The sequence below is a fragment of the Sinohyriopsis cumingii genome, chromosome 12, assembly GCF_028554795.1.
Source record: "Sinohyriopsis cumingii isolate HCF-2022 chromosome 12, ASM2855479v2, whole genome shotgun sequence".
NCBI classification, from domain to species: Eukaryota; Metazoa; Mollusca; class Bivalvia; order Unionida; family Unionidae; genus Sinohyriopsis; species Sinohyriopsis cumingii.
Genome location: NC_142972.1, coordinates 7043461 through 7066105, shown reverse-complemented (window position 1 = coordinate 7066105; position 22645 = coordinate 7043461). Strand labels below are relative to the sequence as shown.

At 35.9% G+C, this 22645-nt stretch overlaps 1 protein-coding gene across 1 annotated transcript in view; it reads right to left on the bottom strand.

Moving 5' to 3' along the window:
• Nucleotides 1–22645, bottom strand: part of LOC149785962 (radixin-like) — a 66629-nt gene that overhangs the window by 34197 nt on the left and 9787 nt on the right. The window contains exons 2-4 of the mRNA XM_089976218.1: nt 21501–21569; nt 18176–18259; nt 11009–11104 (exon numbers count right to left, since the gene is read on the bottom strand). Of these exons, the coding sequence (XP_089832344.1) occupies nt 11009–11104; nt 18176–18259; nt 21501–21512 (192 nt within the window). The 5' untranslated portion in view covers nt 21513–21569. The remainder of the gene's footprint in view (nt 1–11008; nt 11105–18175; nt 18260–21500; nt 21570–22645) is intronic.

Sequence of the window (22645 nt, the reverse complement as noted above, 5' to 3'; positions counted from 1 at the left end):
CTTTTAAAGGTCAGTCCTTAAAATTCTGCAAATCAACTAGTTAGTCACTGTCTTTGGCTACAGGTTAGACTTTCTTTTGAAGTTCTGTATCAGGCCATGTGTTCACTTGCTCATGCACAACTAATGTGAACAGCAACCACTGAATTGAACAAAACTTTAAGCATTCATGTACTTCCACACTGCATTTTTACCATGCCACACATATTAAATTTTATAAATGTAACTGATCGCAAAGATAGTCAATTTAAATTCCAGATTCGCAAAATGTAACTGATCGCAAAGATAATCAATTTAAATTCCATATTACTGAACACATGTTACAATCATGCCCACTCAGTAAGAACAGTGCTCATTAAAATTTTGTGGGTAACCATTTTCATTCATCCTTTGACTTCTACCAGAACTTTGCGTTCTAAGATGCAGCTATATTTTTATTATCATGCAGTTATGCATTTTACAGACTTAGATTCTCAGAGATTGCATGCAAAAAAATAAAACAAATTAATGTAACCTCACTGGTCCTAAAAACACTCCAAAGAAGCCAACCTATACTATGCTTCCACTATCGTCCAACATGGATTAAAATAATGTTCCTCAACTAAGGCTGCAAAAATTGTCTAAAATGTCAAAGCATCTACATGGTTTACAATAAACGAAATGAAGCCATTAAATTAAAGCAATCTGAAACTCAACCCTCACCCCCCATCGATAGTAAAAGTTACATGATTCACTTTAACGATATAAATTATAAACTAAATTTTAGTTTTAAAATTGAATCATAACATAGTTCTAACAAAGGTTATTCAATCGTGATTTTTAGTGGTCTGTATTAACTGTCATAACAAAACTTCCTTATGAAACTTGTTCATCACTATGGACTTTTTAAAATGGCAGTTTGGCATTTGAATGGGTCAAGAAAGTTGATATTGGACTATTATTAATGCAGGGATCAATGTACAATTACACAAACAAGAAGTCGTGTACATTTTAATTCATCTCTTGTGTGGATGTTCAACTATAAATGGGATAGAGGAGTAACATACAATTTTTTAAAGTACTTTTTATTTTAACTTTGTACATATGAAATTTCTTCAATATTATAATTTAGCATACTATAAAATTTAACAAAAATAAATCTGAATTAGTGACAATTGCATTTCTACTGTCTTTTATGCTTATGAAGGAGATATTTCTATGGAAAAAAGAGGCTATCTACAAACTCAAATACAAGACATGACATGCCATACATAATGTGCATATAAAGTTGCACATTTATCTCCAACTTGTTGGATGTGTGTGCTGTTCTTTTTTTTTGGGGGGGGGGGGGGGGGGAGGGGGGTCCTGCCAGTGTTTTCCCAGACTTTGTTTATAAATGACAACACTGTCATATCTCTGCTTAACAGCATGTGCTTTTGCTGTTATATCATAGCACATGACAGAATCCAGGTTTAAACAGGATCACCCCAACTGGGTGACTATGTCTAAATATGCTGACATATGTTATCATTGAATTTTCTGTTATGCATTTCTTGAGGAATTTTTACCATAATCTTCAATGGAATTTTGATGGCTAAGAAGCGAAATAAAGTGAATAAACACCATTTAAAGGTACAGTGTGACCCTGCTATAACATGGTAGTTGGAAGCCATAGAACCCGACCATGTTATAGACTGATTCGTGTTATAAGCAACCAGGTGAGTTAGCTAAAGAAAACTATGCATGTACCACCAAAAATTTGTGCGGGATGGTAAAAAATGTGCTTCATTGGCACAGTTACCATCTTAAATTGATGCATATTAAATGGGAAATACACCTGTAATGAAAACAGAGAAGGCATATATAATATTTTACTTTATTTAGAGAACCAGGGATTGGTACATATACGTGTATACTGTTTACATATACAGGTCTCATGTTTAGCATAAATAGAGTATCAACACCATGTACTCGCCCGCAAAGTAATTCCATCAAAAATATGCAAACAGATTTAAACTATTCAAGAATTTTGTCACGGATCATATAGGTCTGATTTCACTGGATAAACATAGCACAATCACGTAACGAATGATGAAGCACATTTACTATTCAGTATGTCCAAGTCGGTAAAAGTTACTTTGCATTTCAAGCCGCCATTTGTAGCATTCATTTATTGTTGTTGCTGTAGGGTTTAACGCCATTTTTCAGCACAGGATGGACTATACATGGCAGCCAGTATTACTGGTGGAGGAAGAACCCTGGGAAACCCCAGAGAAGAACCATCGACCCTCGAGAAGCTACTGGCAAGCTTTCTCACATACCCACATTAGCGAGCCTGAGACTCGAACCCACAAAGAGGTGAGATGGCAGTGATCCGGAACAGTGAGCACTTTAGAACACTCAAGGCCTCGGTAGTGTTCGTAGGCACAAACTTTATCCCTACAAAAAGGAAACTTTCACGGCACAGTAAACATGATCCAGTCATGTTGGAATATGAAAAATTTCCATCAGACTCCATTGCTTTTTTTTTAGGTTTGGTACTGACTTCCTTTGAAGAAAAGTTCTTTGTTTTTATTGAAGATTGTAGTCGGCTTTCTTTGATGAAAGGTGCATGCATCACCGCTAATGGCCAGCTCTAGAGAACCAAACAAATGCCTGTTTCTTATTGTGGCAGCAACATCAAATAATTGTATTGTATGATTGAGACTACTTTTTTTTTCTTGATTTGCTTAGCACGTTTTCATAACAGTCGGTGCCACAAAGGTAATGTTTTCTTTCATATTTCAGCACTCTATTTTATCTGGGTACATTTTTTAAACAGGAATTGGCTGTTGTTTGGTCGATTGTAGTTACAATTCCTCCATGCCTACTGAATAGACAAGCGATTTTTTTGTTTACATTTATGCTATGGTAGCAGAGTGATGCTGCCTTCCACTCATGCATCAGAAATTTAACAAAGGTTCAACGGTCAACAGAAATGCAGGTGTTCTAGTCTGATGACAAGGATTAGTACAGAAAATGTGGGTGTTCTGAAGGAGTTAATTCTAAGTGGAAAGAAGAGGAATTTTACTTGCCAGCCACACACAAATGTCTATGTAAATATATTAATTACTAGCGAGCGGCCGAAAATCCGATGAAAGATATAAAGAGATAATGCCTCATCCGGTTGATCTCCACGACCAGAAATATCAACAAAAAAAAGCGTACAGCTCACAACACACAGTACTCATGCTCGATGTCAACATAAGCAGATTATGATACAACAATGCAATGTTAAGATGGTTTGTCAATATGGACAAAGAAATTGTTTATGTAACAATTGATAAATTTCAGTGCATTTTATATCAAGTTTGCGGCTTCCTGTAATGGGGCCTCTGAATTTCTCCACTACAAGTTTAAACAGCCAACAATGTCACCAATAAAAAAAAAATCGCCAGATGGTATATTTTACCACCAATAAGGAAAATAAAGTCAGTTTGCGATCTCTTCCCCAAAATGATAATGAACTTTTTACATTTTTTCGTACTTTTAAGATTTTTTCTATGTGCAAAAAAATACATGTATATACAATTTCGGGAGCCACACAGCAACCATGGTATATCCAAATTTGTGTTATAATGGAGTGTGCTATAGCGGGGTCACACTGTATGTGTAATAAAATTCTCAAAACTGACACCTATAGCTGCAAAAAATGTCCCAGAATGAGTACATGACTTGTGCGAGTTGTACTATATCCAATGACAGGCAGACTCAACAGGTGACAATTATAAAGTGCATGATGTGCCTGGTTTATTATTTGATTGATGTATATCTTTTACCTAATTATTACAACAGGATTCAGTTCTACAAGACCCAAATTGTTGAATATTTATGATATTTTAATAAACAGCATTGGATCATCAACTGACTGAAAAATCAAGATCTGTAACATAATGGAGATCTGACAGATACAATCATGAGGCCCTGTTCTGGTTACCTTTCAATTAAAGCTTTACAAATTTATGCAATCAAAAACCTAGTTTGGAATAAAATGTTTTCAGCAATAACTCTCCCTGACACAAATACAGTACTTTAACAGTCATGAAAACAGGCATCAGTGTGTGTGTCGGGTTTACTTACTATGAGTAAACCGTGATTTTAATTAGACAGGGATTGCCTGTCTTTTGTACAAGATGAAATAATTTCACACTGAAGGTCAAACATCTACATATTAATAAATAGTTGAAGATACCAGAGCAGGTAAAGAATTTCTCCCTCAACAAAGAAGGAATTTGGTCTTCTTAAATAAATAAAAGTTTCATTGATGAAATGTTTTCCGAGTAATCGCTCGTCCTGGGTGTATTTGTGCATTCATTTTTACCTATTCTAAGATTGGTGACATGGCACTTGAGTATAGTATAGTTACCATACCTATCTACCTTTTACAGTTAGTGTAAAATAGAAACTGTCATGTGATTACAGTCTACACCAGATCATGAGAACCCTGTCCATCAAGGACCATCTTCAACTATAATGCGATAAACCTGGTCAGCTAAGTGTTTGTGTGTGTGTGTGTGTGTGTGTGTGTGATTTGGATTTTTAACGTAGCTTTTAAAAAAATTCAGTCATATCACTACAATGTCTGCAGTGTGGCAGTTTATAGTGATGTCTACCACTGGGGCATCATGCCACAGACATCTAGCATGATGTCCCACCCAGTCACATTATCCTGACATCAGACTGACCAGTCCTAACACTAACCTCTTAATACTACATAAATTATGCAAAAAGCCAATCCAATTTGAAGATGATCTGGTACTATGTACATGTACACATATGTATATTGTGTGGTAAGTTAAGTAGGTGGGTCTCCCTGTTCAACATCAGACTGAATATCTTTATACCTACACTATCTTGTCTATTAATTTTTACCTGGAACCTGCTGCCTGCCCAACCCAGATCTGAATCAAGCCCAGACACATTCATTCACACATACTGGAGTTGTCAAGTCCTTGTACTTAAAGTAATTTGGCAGTCACGATCAAATCAGTTTAGAATTCTTTAGTGATTTGCTGAATGGGGGAGGGGGGCCTTGTGCCTTAAACGATGACATCATAAATATTAGAGGAAAGTACACCAACTCCCCTCAACACTAGCAGGACAGCTGTGAGCAGCTCTCCTGCATTTTACAAAATACATGCCCTGTGTGTGTGTGAATTTGCCACTCTTTAAAAATGCACAAAAATTACAACTGTGTAAATCAAAGAAAGGTTTATAACTTCTGGGGTGGTACAGCAAATATGGGTGCAACAATACAAGTGTGTTGATATATATTACAAAACAGAACCTACTATAAGACACATACAAATTACAATATACAACCTACTATGGATTAAAAGTAGAATTTATAAAGTATCATTTTATATCATTTAACCATCCTTTGTGACAATGTGTGTATCATAAGGGCAAATTTGTGAATGGTTTCATCCTTAAGTACAAGCTTGCTGACTGAAAACATCTCATGGCTAAAGCTAGACATGTAACATCTAACCCAAGCTTTTCAATAAGCCCAGGGCTATTGCAATACAGCCTGTGCATACCTACTCCACCCAACACAATTTCAACATGTCACGAAAACTTAGACCAATGATAGTCATACCAGTATGGATTCTGCCAACACTGGAATTTTTAATCTATTCCCTGGACATGGGGGTGGTGGTAGGGTTATTTTACATAAATATTAATTTGATGTCGAACATCTGAGATTTAGCAAGTGTCAGACTGGGACCATTGGGTCATGCCCCAAGCTGCCAACCATCCACTTGAAATTAGTAAAAAGAGGGATAAAAATAAGTGAATTTTGAAAACAATGAAAAATTATACCATGACGCTAGATCCATCCATTCTGATGGTCAGTATGCATTATTATGAAATCCCATAATAACATGAAAACATTATTTACATTAATTACATGTACAAATCGTTTGCAGCAAAATTTACTGATATACACCAACTTCACGCTATTTGTAATTATACGATGCTGTGGCAGACTTGAACTTCCTCAAATACGCAGGTAGAGTAAATTTGGTTTCAAAACAGTTCAGGCTTCTTGCCTGATGGTTAAACTTGGTGAATAAAATTGTTGCAAACTTTCTTCACCCAAGGAGACTCTTACACAATTATTATATGGCACTAATAACATTCTTATTACATGGTTGCAATAATATTATTACACAAGATAGTCACATATTGTGGTAGATACATAAAACATCATCAGAAAACAATATAGAACAATGGAACATTAAAATGCACATCTCAAAATGACAACCTTCATGGCCACAGGACAAAAAAAATATGCCCTATGTCATAGCTAGAACACTCAGGATCCTCATTCCATTACTATTAACATACTAACTGGGCTTGAAAGGCAAATGCACATACAAAACTTACAAATAATAAATGGGGCAGTCTTAACCCTCAGGGATCTACCCAATAGGCTACAACTTGGTCCTTGGATCAGGAAGCAAAACCAGAAAGTATAGGTTTTAGTATTTCACCATTCTACTACAGCAGAACCTGTCTTGAAAGACCACCTCTCCTGCCAAACAATAATGGTCTTTCAAGACAGGTGGTCTCTCATCACAGGTTAAAACACTATTTAATAAACATATCCATGCATCGAGAATGTGGCCTTTTAAGACATGTGGTCTCTCTGCAGTGGTCTTTCAAGACAGGTTGTTTTGTATCGAAAAAAAAACTTCTTACATCAAAACATGCAGACAAGTCTCAATAAGACCTGCATAAAAACGTTATTAAGTGATCATAATAGCAGTGCCCCTTTGTATAAAGGACAGCAAAATTAGACTTTTTAACTTTTTGGACAACCCTACAATAGCCCTTCCAAAAATGAATAAGTGCAATAAGTAAAATGCATGTTGTGTATAACAAGCCTGGACACTCCTGAATAATCCCTACCACATCCTGTTCACAATAACAACTTGTTTTTAAACTTCCAAGCACAATATAATGCCAGTAATACAGATGCTAGGCACAAAGGACAAAGAATGGACGAAGTTACAAATGTGAAAGTTGAACCACTTGTTCACAAACAATGTGCCCAGTTTAGCATGAGGCATGAACCCTGTTGACAATGACTAGACCCCACTGGTCAAAGGGTCACATAGTCTCTCAACAATAGTTTAATAAATGAAAATATGCCTGTAGTTTCTTAACTTCTACTGTGTAACTTTGATAAAATGTTTATATGCTCATTACTAAACAATTTAGTGGCGGCTGAATGCACTATTGTATGCACTTCTTAATGGTGAGTTTTGTCATCACAAAATCATCTACTAGTTTCACATTTTTGGCTTATTGTTTATTATCAATGGCTTCAGAGAAAGAAAAGATAAGATGTAAAAGAAACTGGATTCAAAACAACATACATAAAAAAGGTATACCAATTACAGATAAAGGGTCAGAAAGAGATTTATACTTCTACTTTATTTTTAGTTTACACATGCACACACGTATCTGCAACAAAAAATAACCAAGAAGTACTTCTGTGCAATTATTTTCTGTAAATACTCGTATTTGGAATTGCACATATTCACCAGGTTCTGCAATATGTAATTGCTTCACAAGTACAACACTGATTAAGTGACTCAGCAGGAAATTGCTTCATTGTGATAAATCTAAAATAATCGTCACTTGTTTATACTTACATTTCCGCAGTCTACTTGCAAAGGTACAATGCATTGGTTCATAGCCAGTCTTTCCAAGATGTTTTTTGTTAATTTTTTGCTGGTTTAAGAACTCTTTAAGGACACTATTGGTTGTATCATGCTGAGGGAATGGTGGGAACTAAGTGCATTTCCTACTGATACACTGAGGTTCCCAGCTGGTTTTGTTGGTACTGAACCCAAGATCCTCTGATTACAAGTCTGGCACTCTACCAACCACAGCAGCCATCTTCAGATGAACAGGTTCACAACAACTTTGTATCAATGGCCATTCATGCAATTAATTCGTGATTTTCTGTCACAATTAAAATTACTTTTTCACAAAACACTGCATTTTTTCATGAAGAAACTACATTATTCAGTTTTGCATAGCCATTACTGTCAAAATCTTCAAGAAATAAACTCCAGACAAGAATCTTTCTGCATTAAAAAAACCATCACCAATCATTATGAAGAGTATAATATTTGGTGGGAGGGGAGATAAAATTGTGTACCAAGTTTAAACATTCTTAATAAAAGAGAAAACTTTACATTCATGAGGAAAGGCACATTTTTGAGAAAATTTTTCATAACAATTCTTTTATTCATTATTGAAGAAACAGCCACTGTCACTTTTCTTCCAATTTGTCTGTGTGTGTGTGTGTGTGTGTGTGTGTGTGTGTGCGTGCAGTGAACTGGCAGTTCCAGTCATTAAAATCAAACTACAAAGTAACATGCAACATTAATCCTGTTTTGAAATCTGAGAAGAGTTTACACATAACAAGCAACATGTTAACTATATCTTGTATATTAACCCCCCCCCCAGTAAAATAAAAAGATATCAAAATACTGAATTTATGCACCTAACTGATGGTCCACATTTAATTAGGTAATTTAACCTACAAGTTCATTCACAACAGAAAAGATAACAAGTTAACCAGTAACTTTTTTCCTTATGTACGAGGAAATGGACTTGGGGCTGTCATGAACAATTTGAAGTACTAAAACTCGCAATTAATATCATGCAAGCAAGCAGCATGTACATATTCCCAACTGTTCATGTTCCATTAATTAAATGCAGCAGTTTGAATTACAAGAGGTAGCCATTTTACACTTAATCTTTACATTAGTGGCTGGAAGCATTACAGAACACCTCCATTTACAAATTTTTAAACTGTTGCAATCAATTTTACAACATATTTTGTTACCTGAAAAGATAATGAGAAGGCTGCAAGAAACCTAATTGTGGTGTTACTTCACCATACCACCTTAAGCCTGAAAAGAACCAATGCCACCAACAAATAAATATAATTATTACCAATATTAACATTCGTAACTCTTCTGCAAATAAATGAGTTGACTTCTCTTGTAGTGATATATCTTAGCTAGTAGAACTTCGGACTCGTAATCATATATTCAATGTAACAAGCAAACAAGTCAGTAGATGATGAAATAACAGGCAGGTCCTTTAAAGTGAGAAGGGACCCTTAAATTCAAGCCCGCAGAAAGGGAGGAGGTCAGGTACACTTGCAACCTTTTTGCTTACAAGGCTGGAGAAACACTGATTGTGATATTGAATGACATAATAAATAAGAATATTATGAATGTAAGCCAAATAATAAGGTACACAAAACAAAGAACTGACTTAATACATGTAAGCCAAATAAAAAGGTACACAAAAAGAATCGAGTATTCATAATGTATGTAACACTGAACAAACAAAATGCTTTGTGGCAACTGCAAGTTTTATTTATGTTTAGCAAATACCCCACTGCACCGAAGGACTTGAGAAATATCTGACATACATGGTAATAAAATATCTCTAAATAAATATTGAGACATTTACCACATACCTGACCTAGAACAGAACTATTTATACTAATGCTTGGATTACAGCATGATCCCCTGCTGTTCTTCAATATAGACGTGATTCGATTTTCGGGGTTATTATTGTAAATGCATGATACATTACAGGAAAATTTAGTTACAGTAAGAATTATAATGAAAATATAATTATATATTCCTCTTTCTCTCTTGCCATATTTATTTATGTACTGTGTGCAAATATGAACAGCACAGACCCAAATCTACCATCTCAAAAAGCACAAGCATATCAAGGTCAGTGCTCCATTTAGGACATGAAAGGGGTACAGAACCGGTCATATAAAAGGCCACAGAGTGCATGAATTTCTCATAACAGGTACTTAATTTTGTACCAATGTACAAGATACAATATATATATTCAGTTTAAATATCTTATGTAACTGCAGATCTAGACATAAATAAGTAACAGTTTCAAATAAATGCACTTGCTGTAACCAGACAAGAGCTTCCTTATTTCAATAATGATATTAACACATTAACCCCTGGAGGTTTTTGTCGTTTTTGCCTGAAATTCGAGTAGGAAACACATTTTGAAAGCCATTTCTTAATACATCCTAATAAATCAACTTCCAGGTGATTTTCCAATAACCCAATGCCTAGTTGTGTTAGAAACATAATTTTTTATTGGCTATTTGGCTTGCACATGAGCAGAAGGGTAAAAGTTGGAGTTTTTTTTTTTGCTTAACGGACCCATTATTTTCGTGTCGAGACCACTCTTTATTCCAAATGCTCATCTTATACTTTTTGCAAAGGTTCACCTGTCTGTTTGCAGTCCATACTGGTCTGCCTTAGATCTGAGACCAAAAAGTCTAAATTCCGTACACAAAATCAGATTCCGACCACAGGCGAATTTTGGGTTGGTAAAAAATTGGGTCCAAAAAATGAGGTTTTTCCCTCTGCATTTTGTAGTGCAACTAGAAATTCCAGATTATTTGGTATCATTGTAGAGCTACATCTGTCTACCTTTCTATAATACCATCCACTTTAGTGTATCATACATGACCTTGACACTACTGAGCTCAGCAGTAGGCTACTACCTCCTGCCATGTAAACTCATCGCCTGGGGTTAATGTGTTAAGACAGGGTTTTCAATAAAAGATGGCAGCCAGAAATTTTTGGCAATACTGTATATATTTGTACAGGAACTGTCAACTACAATTCCAGATTCTGAAAAAGTATATTGTAAAAGTTTTATAATACATCAGTGTATCCTGTTTGGACACAATTCATTCAATTTGAATTAGTTTCTTCTTCCATTCATACAGACTGGACTAAGCGTAAAAGAGGATTTCCCCATCATCAGCATCAATGAAAGTGCTTGCCTGACACATGGTTCAATCTATATCAAAGAGTGCCTTTACTGTTCAGTCTCGTTCCTCTGACACCTAAATCATCGTCTTCAAACAGTTAAAAAACCATGATAAAATAAGAAATGGAATGGTACTTACCTTTTTGTTTAATTTCAACCATGTAGAATATCCTTTATTATCAACATATTGCAAACCAAAGAACCAAATTTCACGCAGACCTATTGTTTTCACAACCTGAAATAAAAATGTAAACATTAGGTGACTCTTGTACATGGTGTGATGAGAGTAAAATCTTAATTCATGCCAACTATCAGCTCCATTTTTATTTTTTTAAACTTGTATGATACAGGTAAGAGCTTAGGCATCAACTTCTTAATTTCCGATCTTTCCCAAACTGGAACCACAGTAGCTCAGTTGGTAGAGCATCAGGCATGTAATAAAATAGTCATGGGGTTTGATACCTGCTCAGACCAATCAGAGTCATTTGCTTTGCAGACCTGCCAACACTGATGAGTTCGTCTCAGTAAGGCAGTTGATTTTTTCAGTAAGATTGACCAGTTTTCAGTAAGGTGTAACAAAATATAACTACTATTGTAAAGCCAGAAAATACAATTAAGTTTGATGCTGCGACGATCAACATTATGTTCAACTAAAAAGTTTGTAAAGTACTCATAGACTCTATTTATCACTAGTACAGTTGCACAAACTTTAGTTCCGAACCCTGTGCAACTTTATGGCTTGTTGCTATCTCTCAACTTGAGTAATTCTTAGAAATTCTTTTTCCATTTCACATGACAACGGCAACTGTATCTCCCGCCACGAGACATACTCAAATTGGCACACGATGTACAATAAATGAAATTGTGTCCTTTCCAGCTTTTATTCACAAGAATCTGAATACTCCTTTTTATGTTTCTGTGTTAATTTTTAACACTTTTTAGAAGCTTTTTTCCCCCTTTTGTCCATGCATTGCTTTCTGTATGCCATTTAATTTTTTTTTAATAATCAGCAGTTTGATCATGCAGATGCTTTGCATGAACAAATAGGTGCAGTTTAAAGCGTCTAGGGTGCTGCATTAAAATTAGTCTGCTTCCCTTACTGATTTCACTAATCTAATATGAAACCCAGATAAATATCGAACACGGATGAACCGATTATCTTGATTTTTCAGCAACTATCATTTTCCGTAGTTTTTGCTTGTATGCCGTAAGTCCATATTTTAAGGGTAATTTTCGTAAGACTTACTGCAAAATCATAAGAGTTGGCAGTTCTGGCTTTTGGTGTGTCCTTGAAAAAATACCTACTCCCATTTCCTTGTCAAAAAATATTCGATATGTTAAAAAGTGTCATTAAACCATAGCACCAGATGTGACTGATATTTAACCCAAAAGAGGTCAATGTTGCCACTCAATTCTGATGAACAAAGGATAATTTAATTGTTTCAAAACAGCATAATATTGCTATTATAAATTCATTCTCTTTGCAATGATGAAAAACAAGGAAGTCTATCATTTCTATGTAATATTTAGGGACGTTTCACCAAGTTAATGCTGAATAAGCAAGTCAAATGTACGACTGCTATACTGCATCGTCTGCTATTCTAGTCCATTAGACAAAATGGAAATGCTCCCATGCTCAAATCTGTCATAAGCTATGGCTACAATATCTGTACATGACCAAAGGTCAGGCTTTAGTTGTCCAAATGACTTAACAATTTTCCCCCTCTAAATTAATGCCACACACCATCAATATATAGCAATTACAATTATTTCAGGTCCTCTATAAATGACTGTGCTGTGAATGGGTATGTATGCTGAGACACTACACACACACACACATGTAAACTAGATGTGAATGGGTATGTATGCTGAGACACTACACACATGTGAACTAGATGTGAATGCTGAGATACTACACACATGTGAACTAGATGTGAATGGGTATGTATGCTGAGACACTACACACATGTGAACTAGATGTGAATGGGTATGTATGCTGAGATACTACACACATGTGAACTAGATGTGAATGGGTATGTATGCTGAGACACTACACACATGTGAACTAGATGCGAATGGGTATGTATGCTGAGACACTACACACATGTGAACTAGATGTGAATGGGTATGTATGCTGAGATACTACACACATGTAAACTAGATGTGAATGGGTATGTATGCTGAGACACTACACACATGTGAACTAGATGTGAATGCTGAGATACTACACACATGTGAACTAGATGTGAATGGGTATGTATGCTGAGACACTACACACATGAACTAGATGTGAATGGGTATGTATGCTGAGATACTACACACATGTGAACTAGATGTGAATGGGTATGTATGCTGAGACACTACACACATGTGAACTAGATGTGAATGGGTATGTATGCTGAGATACTACACACATGTAAACTAGATGTGAATGGGTATGTATGCTGAGACACTACACACATGTGAACTAGATGTGAATGGGTATGTATGCTGAGATACTACACACATGTGAACTAGATGTGAATGGGTATGTATGCTGAGATACTACACACACATGTAAACTAGATGTGAATGGGTATGAATGCTGAGACACTACACACACAAATGTAAACAAGATGTGAAAGCTAAGCAAAGTACACTTTCTGGGAAAAAAAACAGCACATCATGGTTAAGCCAAGACAAACTATACAAACTCACTGTCAAAATACTTGTCTTACATGCATAGCTAAGCTCAAACATGTAATATCCACTGCCAGATTTCATTCAATCAACCAAAATATTTTCAGGTATTAATTTTCTAACTAAAATGGTTTGCTCTAATTAGTTCTTTATATTTCCCTGAATACAGAATATTTATGCCTGTGGAAGTATACTGCATACAGTAGACAAGCTTATATTGCTAATTCTGTGTGGTTTAGCTATATATACTGATGCTAATCAAAGTTGTTCTTACATACTACTCCATAATTGTAAGCAGGTATGCTTAAAACAGGATTCCTACCACAAACCTTTTACATACATTTTACAGACCAAAAAGTAAAAATTTCCCTGATTTCCCCGAGATCTGAATCAATATACTATGCCTCCTCCCAAACACAATAGATCAGTCATATTACTGGTTTCCAAATATGATATAATAACGAAAATCCATGAAGACCTTTCAGTCATTATTCAATTTTTCAAGACCTGGAAAGCAATTTTCAAATTTTAGACCTTCTCCAGGATTCCAGACCCATGGGGGAACCTCGTTTTTTATAATATGCAAGCACTGCAATGTCCAGATAGTTATTAAGCAACAATAACTACATACATGCCAACCCCTGCCAAGGAAAAAGTGTAATCCAAGTGGACAAAAAGAGGAATCCAAGCAGAAAAAGAGGAATCCATATATAACATGCTAAAAATTCAATAAACAATGATTTATTTGCCCCTCTCGTCTTTTAAGATCCTTTACTGCCTCAAGTTTTCATATGTAGCACACATTTTCATGTTGCATTTTAAAACACTTTGTACCACCTGAGACCATGATTGTTTTGCACAGCACAAAGTGCTGGGTTACTGAGCCTGGATCTGAATTCACTTTTATTTTTGTTAACAATACTGAACAATCTCTCACTGTCAGCATTAGAATGGTAAAGAACCAATATTACTTTCATAACATGACAAAGAAGAGGAAATTTATATCTTCCAGTGATTGTGTCTTTTAGCTGGGAAGTGCCACTGCACATCAACTCTATCTGCATTAAGTATATTGTCAGGTAGAATCCCAACTTGATACTTCAGTAATTCTCCTTCCAGATGATCCAAGGTAGGCAAGGATGGCACTAGTAAGGGATAACTCTTGACAAAGAATCTAACACTTTTGAAGCTTTTTGACTGTCTCTCATTTACATCAGCAACTGTAGCATTTAAAAGCACTTCATCTCCATATGGGAATTTCTGGAGCATGTAATCACAGGCTGTAGCATAATAATATATAACATTATCATAATACACCTTCACAGCAAGAGCAGAATTGTGTACTATGAATTCTCTTGCTTCTGCACCAATAGCAAGATCTTCATTATCTTTCTATTAAGAATTCGGTAAATAACACCTCTGCATCTTAGCTGCCAACCTTCCAGGCTCACAATTAGTGAAAATAGGGATAAAAAGTCGTGAATTTGGACATGAATTAGTGAAAAATACCATGACAATAACCCATCCACTCTGACCGTCAAAACTACACTATATCAAGTTTGCAATATTAAACTAAAACCCTACATATATGCAGAAATATTTATTTATCAGGACATGATACTGTGGCAGACTTCCTCAACTGCTTGATCGTAAATTTGTTTTCTAAACAGTTCAGACTTCTTGCCTGCTGGTTGATATTGGTGACTAAAATTGCTGACAAATTTTCTGCAACTAAGGAGGCCCTAAAGTCCGTCTTATTTTTCCTCACTAGAGAAAATACTCTTTCGCTGTCACTGTTGCCTGTTGCTGTGAAGAATGCACAGGAGCTGCAGCACTTTTGGTTCTTCCACAGGAAAATTTGGAAGCGATTTTCGAGTCAGGGAACATTTGTCAGAACAAATGTTTAGCATGGTCTCCAGCTGATAAAGGTAGATAGTGTTCGACAAGATCTCACAAATAATGCTTCAGCATTGGTAGCCTGCAGGTCTTCCGCCGATGGCTTAAAATATTCCAAAGATGAAATCTGCGAATTCTTAATTTTCCCAACTTCTACGTGTTATTTTGCAACTGACGTGCTTCCTCACATCGTCTCTACGATGGCACACCGAGTGCAAAATGCATGATGAATATCAATATTTAATGGCAGAATACAAGGCCAATTTTTGATATAATCCAAATTAAACTTCACTTTTTGAGCAATACATTTCTTTTTCCTTGGTGGTGAAGACATTTTCAACATCTTACATGCAATGCTAAACGGTAACTCAAATCAGTGTTGGTGACGCATGCGCGGTGCATAATTCCGGTTATGCCCCAGTTTCTCTCAAAAGCATTTGTAAAATTACTCTTATACATATAGATTAAAATAGGCTAACATGCTTGCTACTGGGCCAACTGTACTAATCAGCTGCAGATCTACTAATATCGCGACCAGCAGTACCGGACTGTTTCGGCAACTGCGAATATCACGACTAGCGCTTAACAGGAAATCGTTTATTTTATTAAAGATTTAAAATAATTGAGGATTGGAGAAATTCGTGAATTTTTGGCTTGCGACGTGAATAGCTGAAAAAGTCATGAAATTCACACCAAATTTGTGGAGGTTATGCTGCATTTTAACATTCATGTCCGCACTTTAATTCTGCTGTAAATAAGTTACCTTAGTATTGAAGTTTGTAAGACGAGCTAATTTGATGTGTTTCTTTGTTTTCAAGTGTTTCTCCACATCAAATTTACCACCATGCCCAATATTAAAATCGTTTCTGCACAGACTGCAATGAGCATGATGCTGCCCTAGAACACAGGGACTCATACCTGTCATACATGTACTATACAGTACATGTATGAATGATACGAGCCCCTGTGCCTGAGAATGGAACGCTGTATTATGCCCTTCATTTATTCATCTCTGAAGGATTCGGGGGGGGGGGGGGGTCTTTTTCTGATCCACAAGTGAAATTCTTTTAAATTCTTTTAAAACGTGTGCTCTAACGCAAACATCGACTAGAATACATCTGATGACTTCTAGCACCAAATAGTAAAATTCTTTCCACACGGCCTGCAATTGATGTCACGTGATGCTGCCCTTGTGTCCCCATCTTTGGAGGATTCTGTTATTTTTTGTTTCGTTTATTTTTTTGCCTTTTTCTAATCCATCTGTGAAATTATTTGAAAGGAGATATTTTTGCTCTCATACACGCATCGACTAAAATAAAACATACTTTTTAGCACCAATTACATATAGACTGGTTCTGTACTAAATATAAATTAGAAAAAAGTATCTGCGAGTACAGATTAAAAATTAGAAAACCAGCCTGTTCCCTCCTAAGCCATACGGTTGCTATAAATAGAATATGAGGTTGAAAGTTTGAAAGTAGAACCAGCATGTTTCTTGGTAATATTAGAGTTGCTATAAATAGAACGTAATACTGTTAAGAAAGTGCACAGACAAGCGAACTCTTATACTGTAGTTACATAAAAGCCGTCTTTTCTAAAATACAGTCTGTGGGATTAATGGGATGTTAATAAAAACGGGAAAACAAACAATTGATTTTTGGGGGAAGGTGGATATACCGAAAAAGCGTAATCCATATACGTTTACGCGTAAGGCGTACTTTAGTGAAAAAAAGGGTAATGATAACGCCAAAAGCGCAATGGTTGGCATGTATGTAACTACTGTCAATATTCAGTCCATTATCAAGCAACAATAACTATTGATGGTATGCCAATATTCAGTCCATTATTAAGCAACACTACACTGCAAGTCATGTCAATATTCAGATGTTGTTGTAGTGTTTAACGCCATTTTTCAGCACACAATAGGCTATACATGGCGGCCAGTATTATTGGTGGAGGAAGAACCCGGGAAAACCCCAGAAAGAACCATCGACTCACGAGAAGCTACTGGCAAGCTTTCTCACATACCCACTGAATCCGAGACTCGAACCCACGCAGACAGAGGTGAGATGGCAATGATCTGTAACAGAGAGTGCTTTAGACCACTCGGCCACCCCAATATTCAGATGTTTATTAAGCAATAAAAACTTAAAGTCATGCCAATGTTCTGACAGTTATTAAGCAACAAAACTTAAAGTCATGCCAATGTTCTGACAGTTACTAAGCAACAAAACTTAAAGTCATGCCATTACAACAGAAAATTACAAGAACAGTCTTCTAACAAGAGAAATGTACAGCAGTTTTTTGGGTCCAAAATTACGAGACAAATACAGAAAAAATGAGACACTTGGCTGCTATGCTATTCACTATGCCACCCTAAATTAAACCATTACTGGAGAGTGATTCTGAGTTGACTGAAAACCAAAATCTTCAGAAAAGTTCATGTTTTCATGCAAGTGAAACAATGGGACTCCTATGACTGCAGTATGTGGCTTTCAAATTTCAGTCATAGAATGCCCAAGATGTCAAAAATTTAAAAATTAATGTAACCCCTGGTATATAATGGGACATTTTGGTTGATTCTCCAGAATTTTAGATGCAGTCTCCATTTTAAAAGGTTTCACTCCAAAAGAAAACCTGGGAAACCAAATATGGTGTTCTATCATGCCTGAACTTTCTCCTGAATTGCCTGCTGCAAAATAATGATCTAATTAAATTCTGCTAGACCTACCTGGTCAAAGAGCTGTTTACCAGTGGTGCTAGGCTGGATGGCAAATTCCAGCTCAGCGTCCATGGTGGTGACGCGAACGTTCACCTGCAAAGATGAATGCATATGAATCAAACTTATCATAAAAAACGGAGTTTTGTTGTAAATAATATGATCACAAGGTCAATACTTATACAGCAATGTGATTTCCTTCCCCAGCAAGAATAAAATGAAAGTGGGGGGACAGGGAGGAATTGGGAGAAGCAAGTTAAAAATCTTCAAAAACAGTCATTTAAAACAGCTGTTGAGCTCGACCTTTAAGCCAAATAATAACTATAAATTAAAAGTCACCAAGCTTTTACAAAAATATTACATTATTTCTTAGGTCACTGAATGATATTGCTGTGTGGCTTGTTTTTACTACAGAAAATGGGTGACAAATCAATGTACAAGACACCATTTCCAGTTTATACAGAATGGAATGTGAAAGAAACCTTTATTAGGATTTAGTCTACAAGGCTGCAGACTAAGAATTTGCTCATGACTGGGCAACAAACAGCATGGAAATTCACTCATGCTAAACTTCAAGTGTGAATTTCCAGCTGCAATCTCACTGACTGAAACATAATTGCCGACATAATCATTTACATAAAAGTTGTAAAATACATGAAAATGGCAAGTTTAAAATATTTCACATTGTCATGGGAGCTGGCCAGGATGTCTACAAAAGATAAGGCAGTCAGCTTTGCTTTTTCTGCAGACATGATGACTGGCAATGGAGTAAATATTCAACCTGAATTGACCCCTAGTTTGGACCTTGCAATCATACCAAAATATTTTGTAAGGGTATAGGCCTGGATAACAAACCATGCCTTGGATTATACTGTTGTGACACAAACATTTAACTGCATTAATAAAAACACATATATTAGCCATATATGGTGTCTGATTTAATTCCACCAGAAATGACCATGTTACATAAACAATTCAAGTAACAAAAATAAAATATACCTGGATAGCCATCTGCAGTCTAATTGGTATATTTTCTCATTCACAAGATTGTAACTGAAAATCTAAGAACGTGTATTTATGCCCATGTTCAATATGACCACAGGCCAATATTTTTACCTAGCCCATATCCAGGTTCAATGTGACCACAGCACACAGATACAGATAACGAATAGGGTCACAATGTTAGGAACCAAAACTATCTCATGCCAAGAGACTGAATGTACAGGTAGTGCTGACACAGCAATATAGTGAATGCTGGGAATTTTATCGGCATGTTGAGAGTATTAAGTATAGGAGCAATATGCAATCTCAATACTAGTTGCAGAAAAGAGACCACATCATAATTCCATGGTCCCAACTACATCACCCAGACATTCAGAAATCAATACAAAATAACGATGATGACAGCGGTCAGCCTGCAAATTCTCTCACAGCAGGTAGGAATTCAGGCGCATCCCAAACTCTTTATCTTCCATGTAACAGCAAATGAGGCACCAGGATCACCCATAAGTAACAATATGGCCTTACATCAGGTCAAGTTTTGAATTAAACAAAGAAATGGAATGTTGGGGCGGGGGGGTCAGGTATGTTTCGCCAAAAATGTATTTCTTCCAAGTGAGAGAAAACCAAAACACCAGTGATCGAAACTATAAAAGAACACCATGAAGACAAATTTGTGTATCAGAAGGTACAATAATAATTTCACATGCATAACGTAAGCCACCAGGATAAAGAACAGAATTTGCATACTTGTGTAAAACAAGGGTCTATATTGGATACTGGACGTTAAAGTGAAGATTTTAATCAAACAGCCAGTAATTTTATCCAACAGCAGATCTGGATACAGTCCATAAACTTCAATTTACTCCCAATTTTTAGTTGTAAACAAACTGTGGACCCCACTTGATTTCTGCATCAGTTGTGTATATTTTTCAAAGTTGTGTTAATTTTTTATACTAATTTTCGTTGTAAAAGTTGTTGCCCAATATTTGAATAGCTCAGAAAGAAGTACTTTAGAGGAATTACCACACAGGTGTTATTCTGTAGACTTAACAGTACATAAACAAGACATGACTGGCTGCCACCTGACATAAACTTGTTCTAATGTATTTAGGATTGTAGTGCTGGCCCTAACCATTGCACCTGTTCACACATGGTTGCAAACACTGTTATTGGATGTTCTTTCCATAAGGAAAACTTGTGTCAATCTACTGGTTGTGAAAAAGAAGAAAAAAATAAGAAAATGGTAGCCATTTATCCACTTATCAAACATTACCAAAGATTACTATCTCACTATCTGGACAATGTGTGTAAATCTTTTGCCCTGAAAATTACTGTCTATACTGGGTATTCATATACTCTGTGGGTCCAATACCAGTTGGAATTGGGCTAGGTAAACCAAGTGGCACTATATCCTCATTTGTCTTTATATAATACTTGCACAACAAAGGTTCTGGTGTTTTTGTTTACAGATAATGAATTCTGTGGACATTCAAAAGGTTTATTTTATTATAGTCAATGCAGATTTACTGCCACCTGAAGTAAGTGTACACAAATGTCTAATTCTGTTAAACGTGCATTTCCAAAACTAGTTATTTTCATGCATGCATGAGCTGAGTTGTAACACTGGCAACAGAAAACTGAACCAAGATTTCAGTCCTGAAAATGTCAAGGCCATGTATGAAAATGATTCCTGATACAGAATGTATTGAAAGTTAAAATTATACTGGCCCTCTCTAAGTACTAATCATTACTAAAATAGTTTACATAAGGCAACATATAGTGAAAAAATGGTGATTCCAAGGAGAGATTTGGTTACCTACTAGTCTCGGACCCTCTCAGTCAATTTAAAGATAAAGGACTGGGAGAGCCAGAGGAACTTCAGCTATAATTAGGATAATCAAAACAGTTCCAATTATAAGTCATCTATTCAATCAACGATTTCTGAGTATGGGTAAAACATTCCAAAGTTTACATGCAAACTGAATTTTTTTCTGTCAGGTATGAAAACATACCTGGTGTCCAAAATGTTTCATGTACTAGTGAAAATTATTAACAATTCTGAAAAAGTAAAGTCAAAAATTTGCAATGTTCTGGTATTTAGACTAATGATGGTATGTCCTTATTTAAATATTTGTTTAAAAACAACAACAGCACAACAGTGGTACATTCCACATAGACCTTTTAAAGAGTTTTAGTTGATGGAAACTTGGCAGTTTGTCTAGTTGTAGATTCCTGCAGTGCTAAGCATAACCTCAATGCAGGGCATAAACTACTGTATCCAAACAGAAACAGCTTTCTATCAGTGTAGCTAGCAAGTGGAAGGAAACAAACTTACCGGCTTTGGCATCTTGCCTTGTTTTTGTATATTAAGTCCTGCAGGAAGGTAGATGAAATGTTAGTGATCCTGAAAAAAAAAAAAAAAAAAAAAAGTTTAATGTCAGAATATTATACAAGATCCATGATCTACATTTTTTATTATGTGGGTTTTCTTTCAGATGAATCCCCTCCATAAGTTTCACAACTTCTCAATTTGCAAGACCTTAGATACTAAATCATAAACACATAAAACATGAAATACATCAAGTCTTACAAAGATGCAGTCAATCAGCATCCAGTAAATCCTGTGCCCAGGCACAATACCACCAGAATGCCTGGTCTGAGCTAGCAAATGTTGAATTCAAGTTGACCAGCTGGGTACTATACAAACTCACCTCTATACTTTTTTGGAAAAAGGATATTTTAAAGAATTCATATTTAACTGAACAATAATCATTTTCATTGTTCAGAACAAAGAACAGAGTCCTAAAGCGTATAATGTCATATCAAAGTGCCTCATTCTGCCAAAAGGAAGGATAGTTGGTATTCATGAGCTAAGAAACATATTCTTTTGCTTCTAGTGCCCAAAAGACCATGATTTTGAAATTTGTTTGACCCAAAAATTAGTTACGCAGTTCTCCACTAGTTTCATTTACACCATTTTCAGTCTAGTCACTCTTAATCTAGGTTTACTGCCATGCCAACAAGTTCCAAAAATGAAGAAAAGTCCAACAACTCCACAGAAAAATAAGCATCTTGCAGTTTTTGATTTGTGTTAAGGAAACAAATGTGAAATGGACAGCCAAACTCATAAATGAAACCTGTTTCTAGATCCACAGCCACCTTCATTGGGTGGAAAACAATCATGTATTTATGTGACTCGTTAAATACCTAGATATTAAGCAGATTTAAGAAATACTGAACTTTACACACACACACACACAAATACAGATCTTTATACACCAGGAGCTCCTTACACCTGATCCTCAAAAATTAAGAGTCTAGTGAGAAAATTTAGAGTCCGTTATTTTATTCCTGATTTAAGCTGATTTGAGAATTCGGGAATTCATATTTTTTGCATGTGGCATGAATCGTTATCTAGAGTCATGAAATTCATTACAAAATGATGAGGGTTGGCAGGTCTGCAGTACCAAGCCAATCACT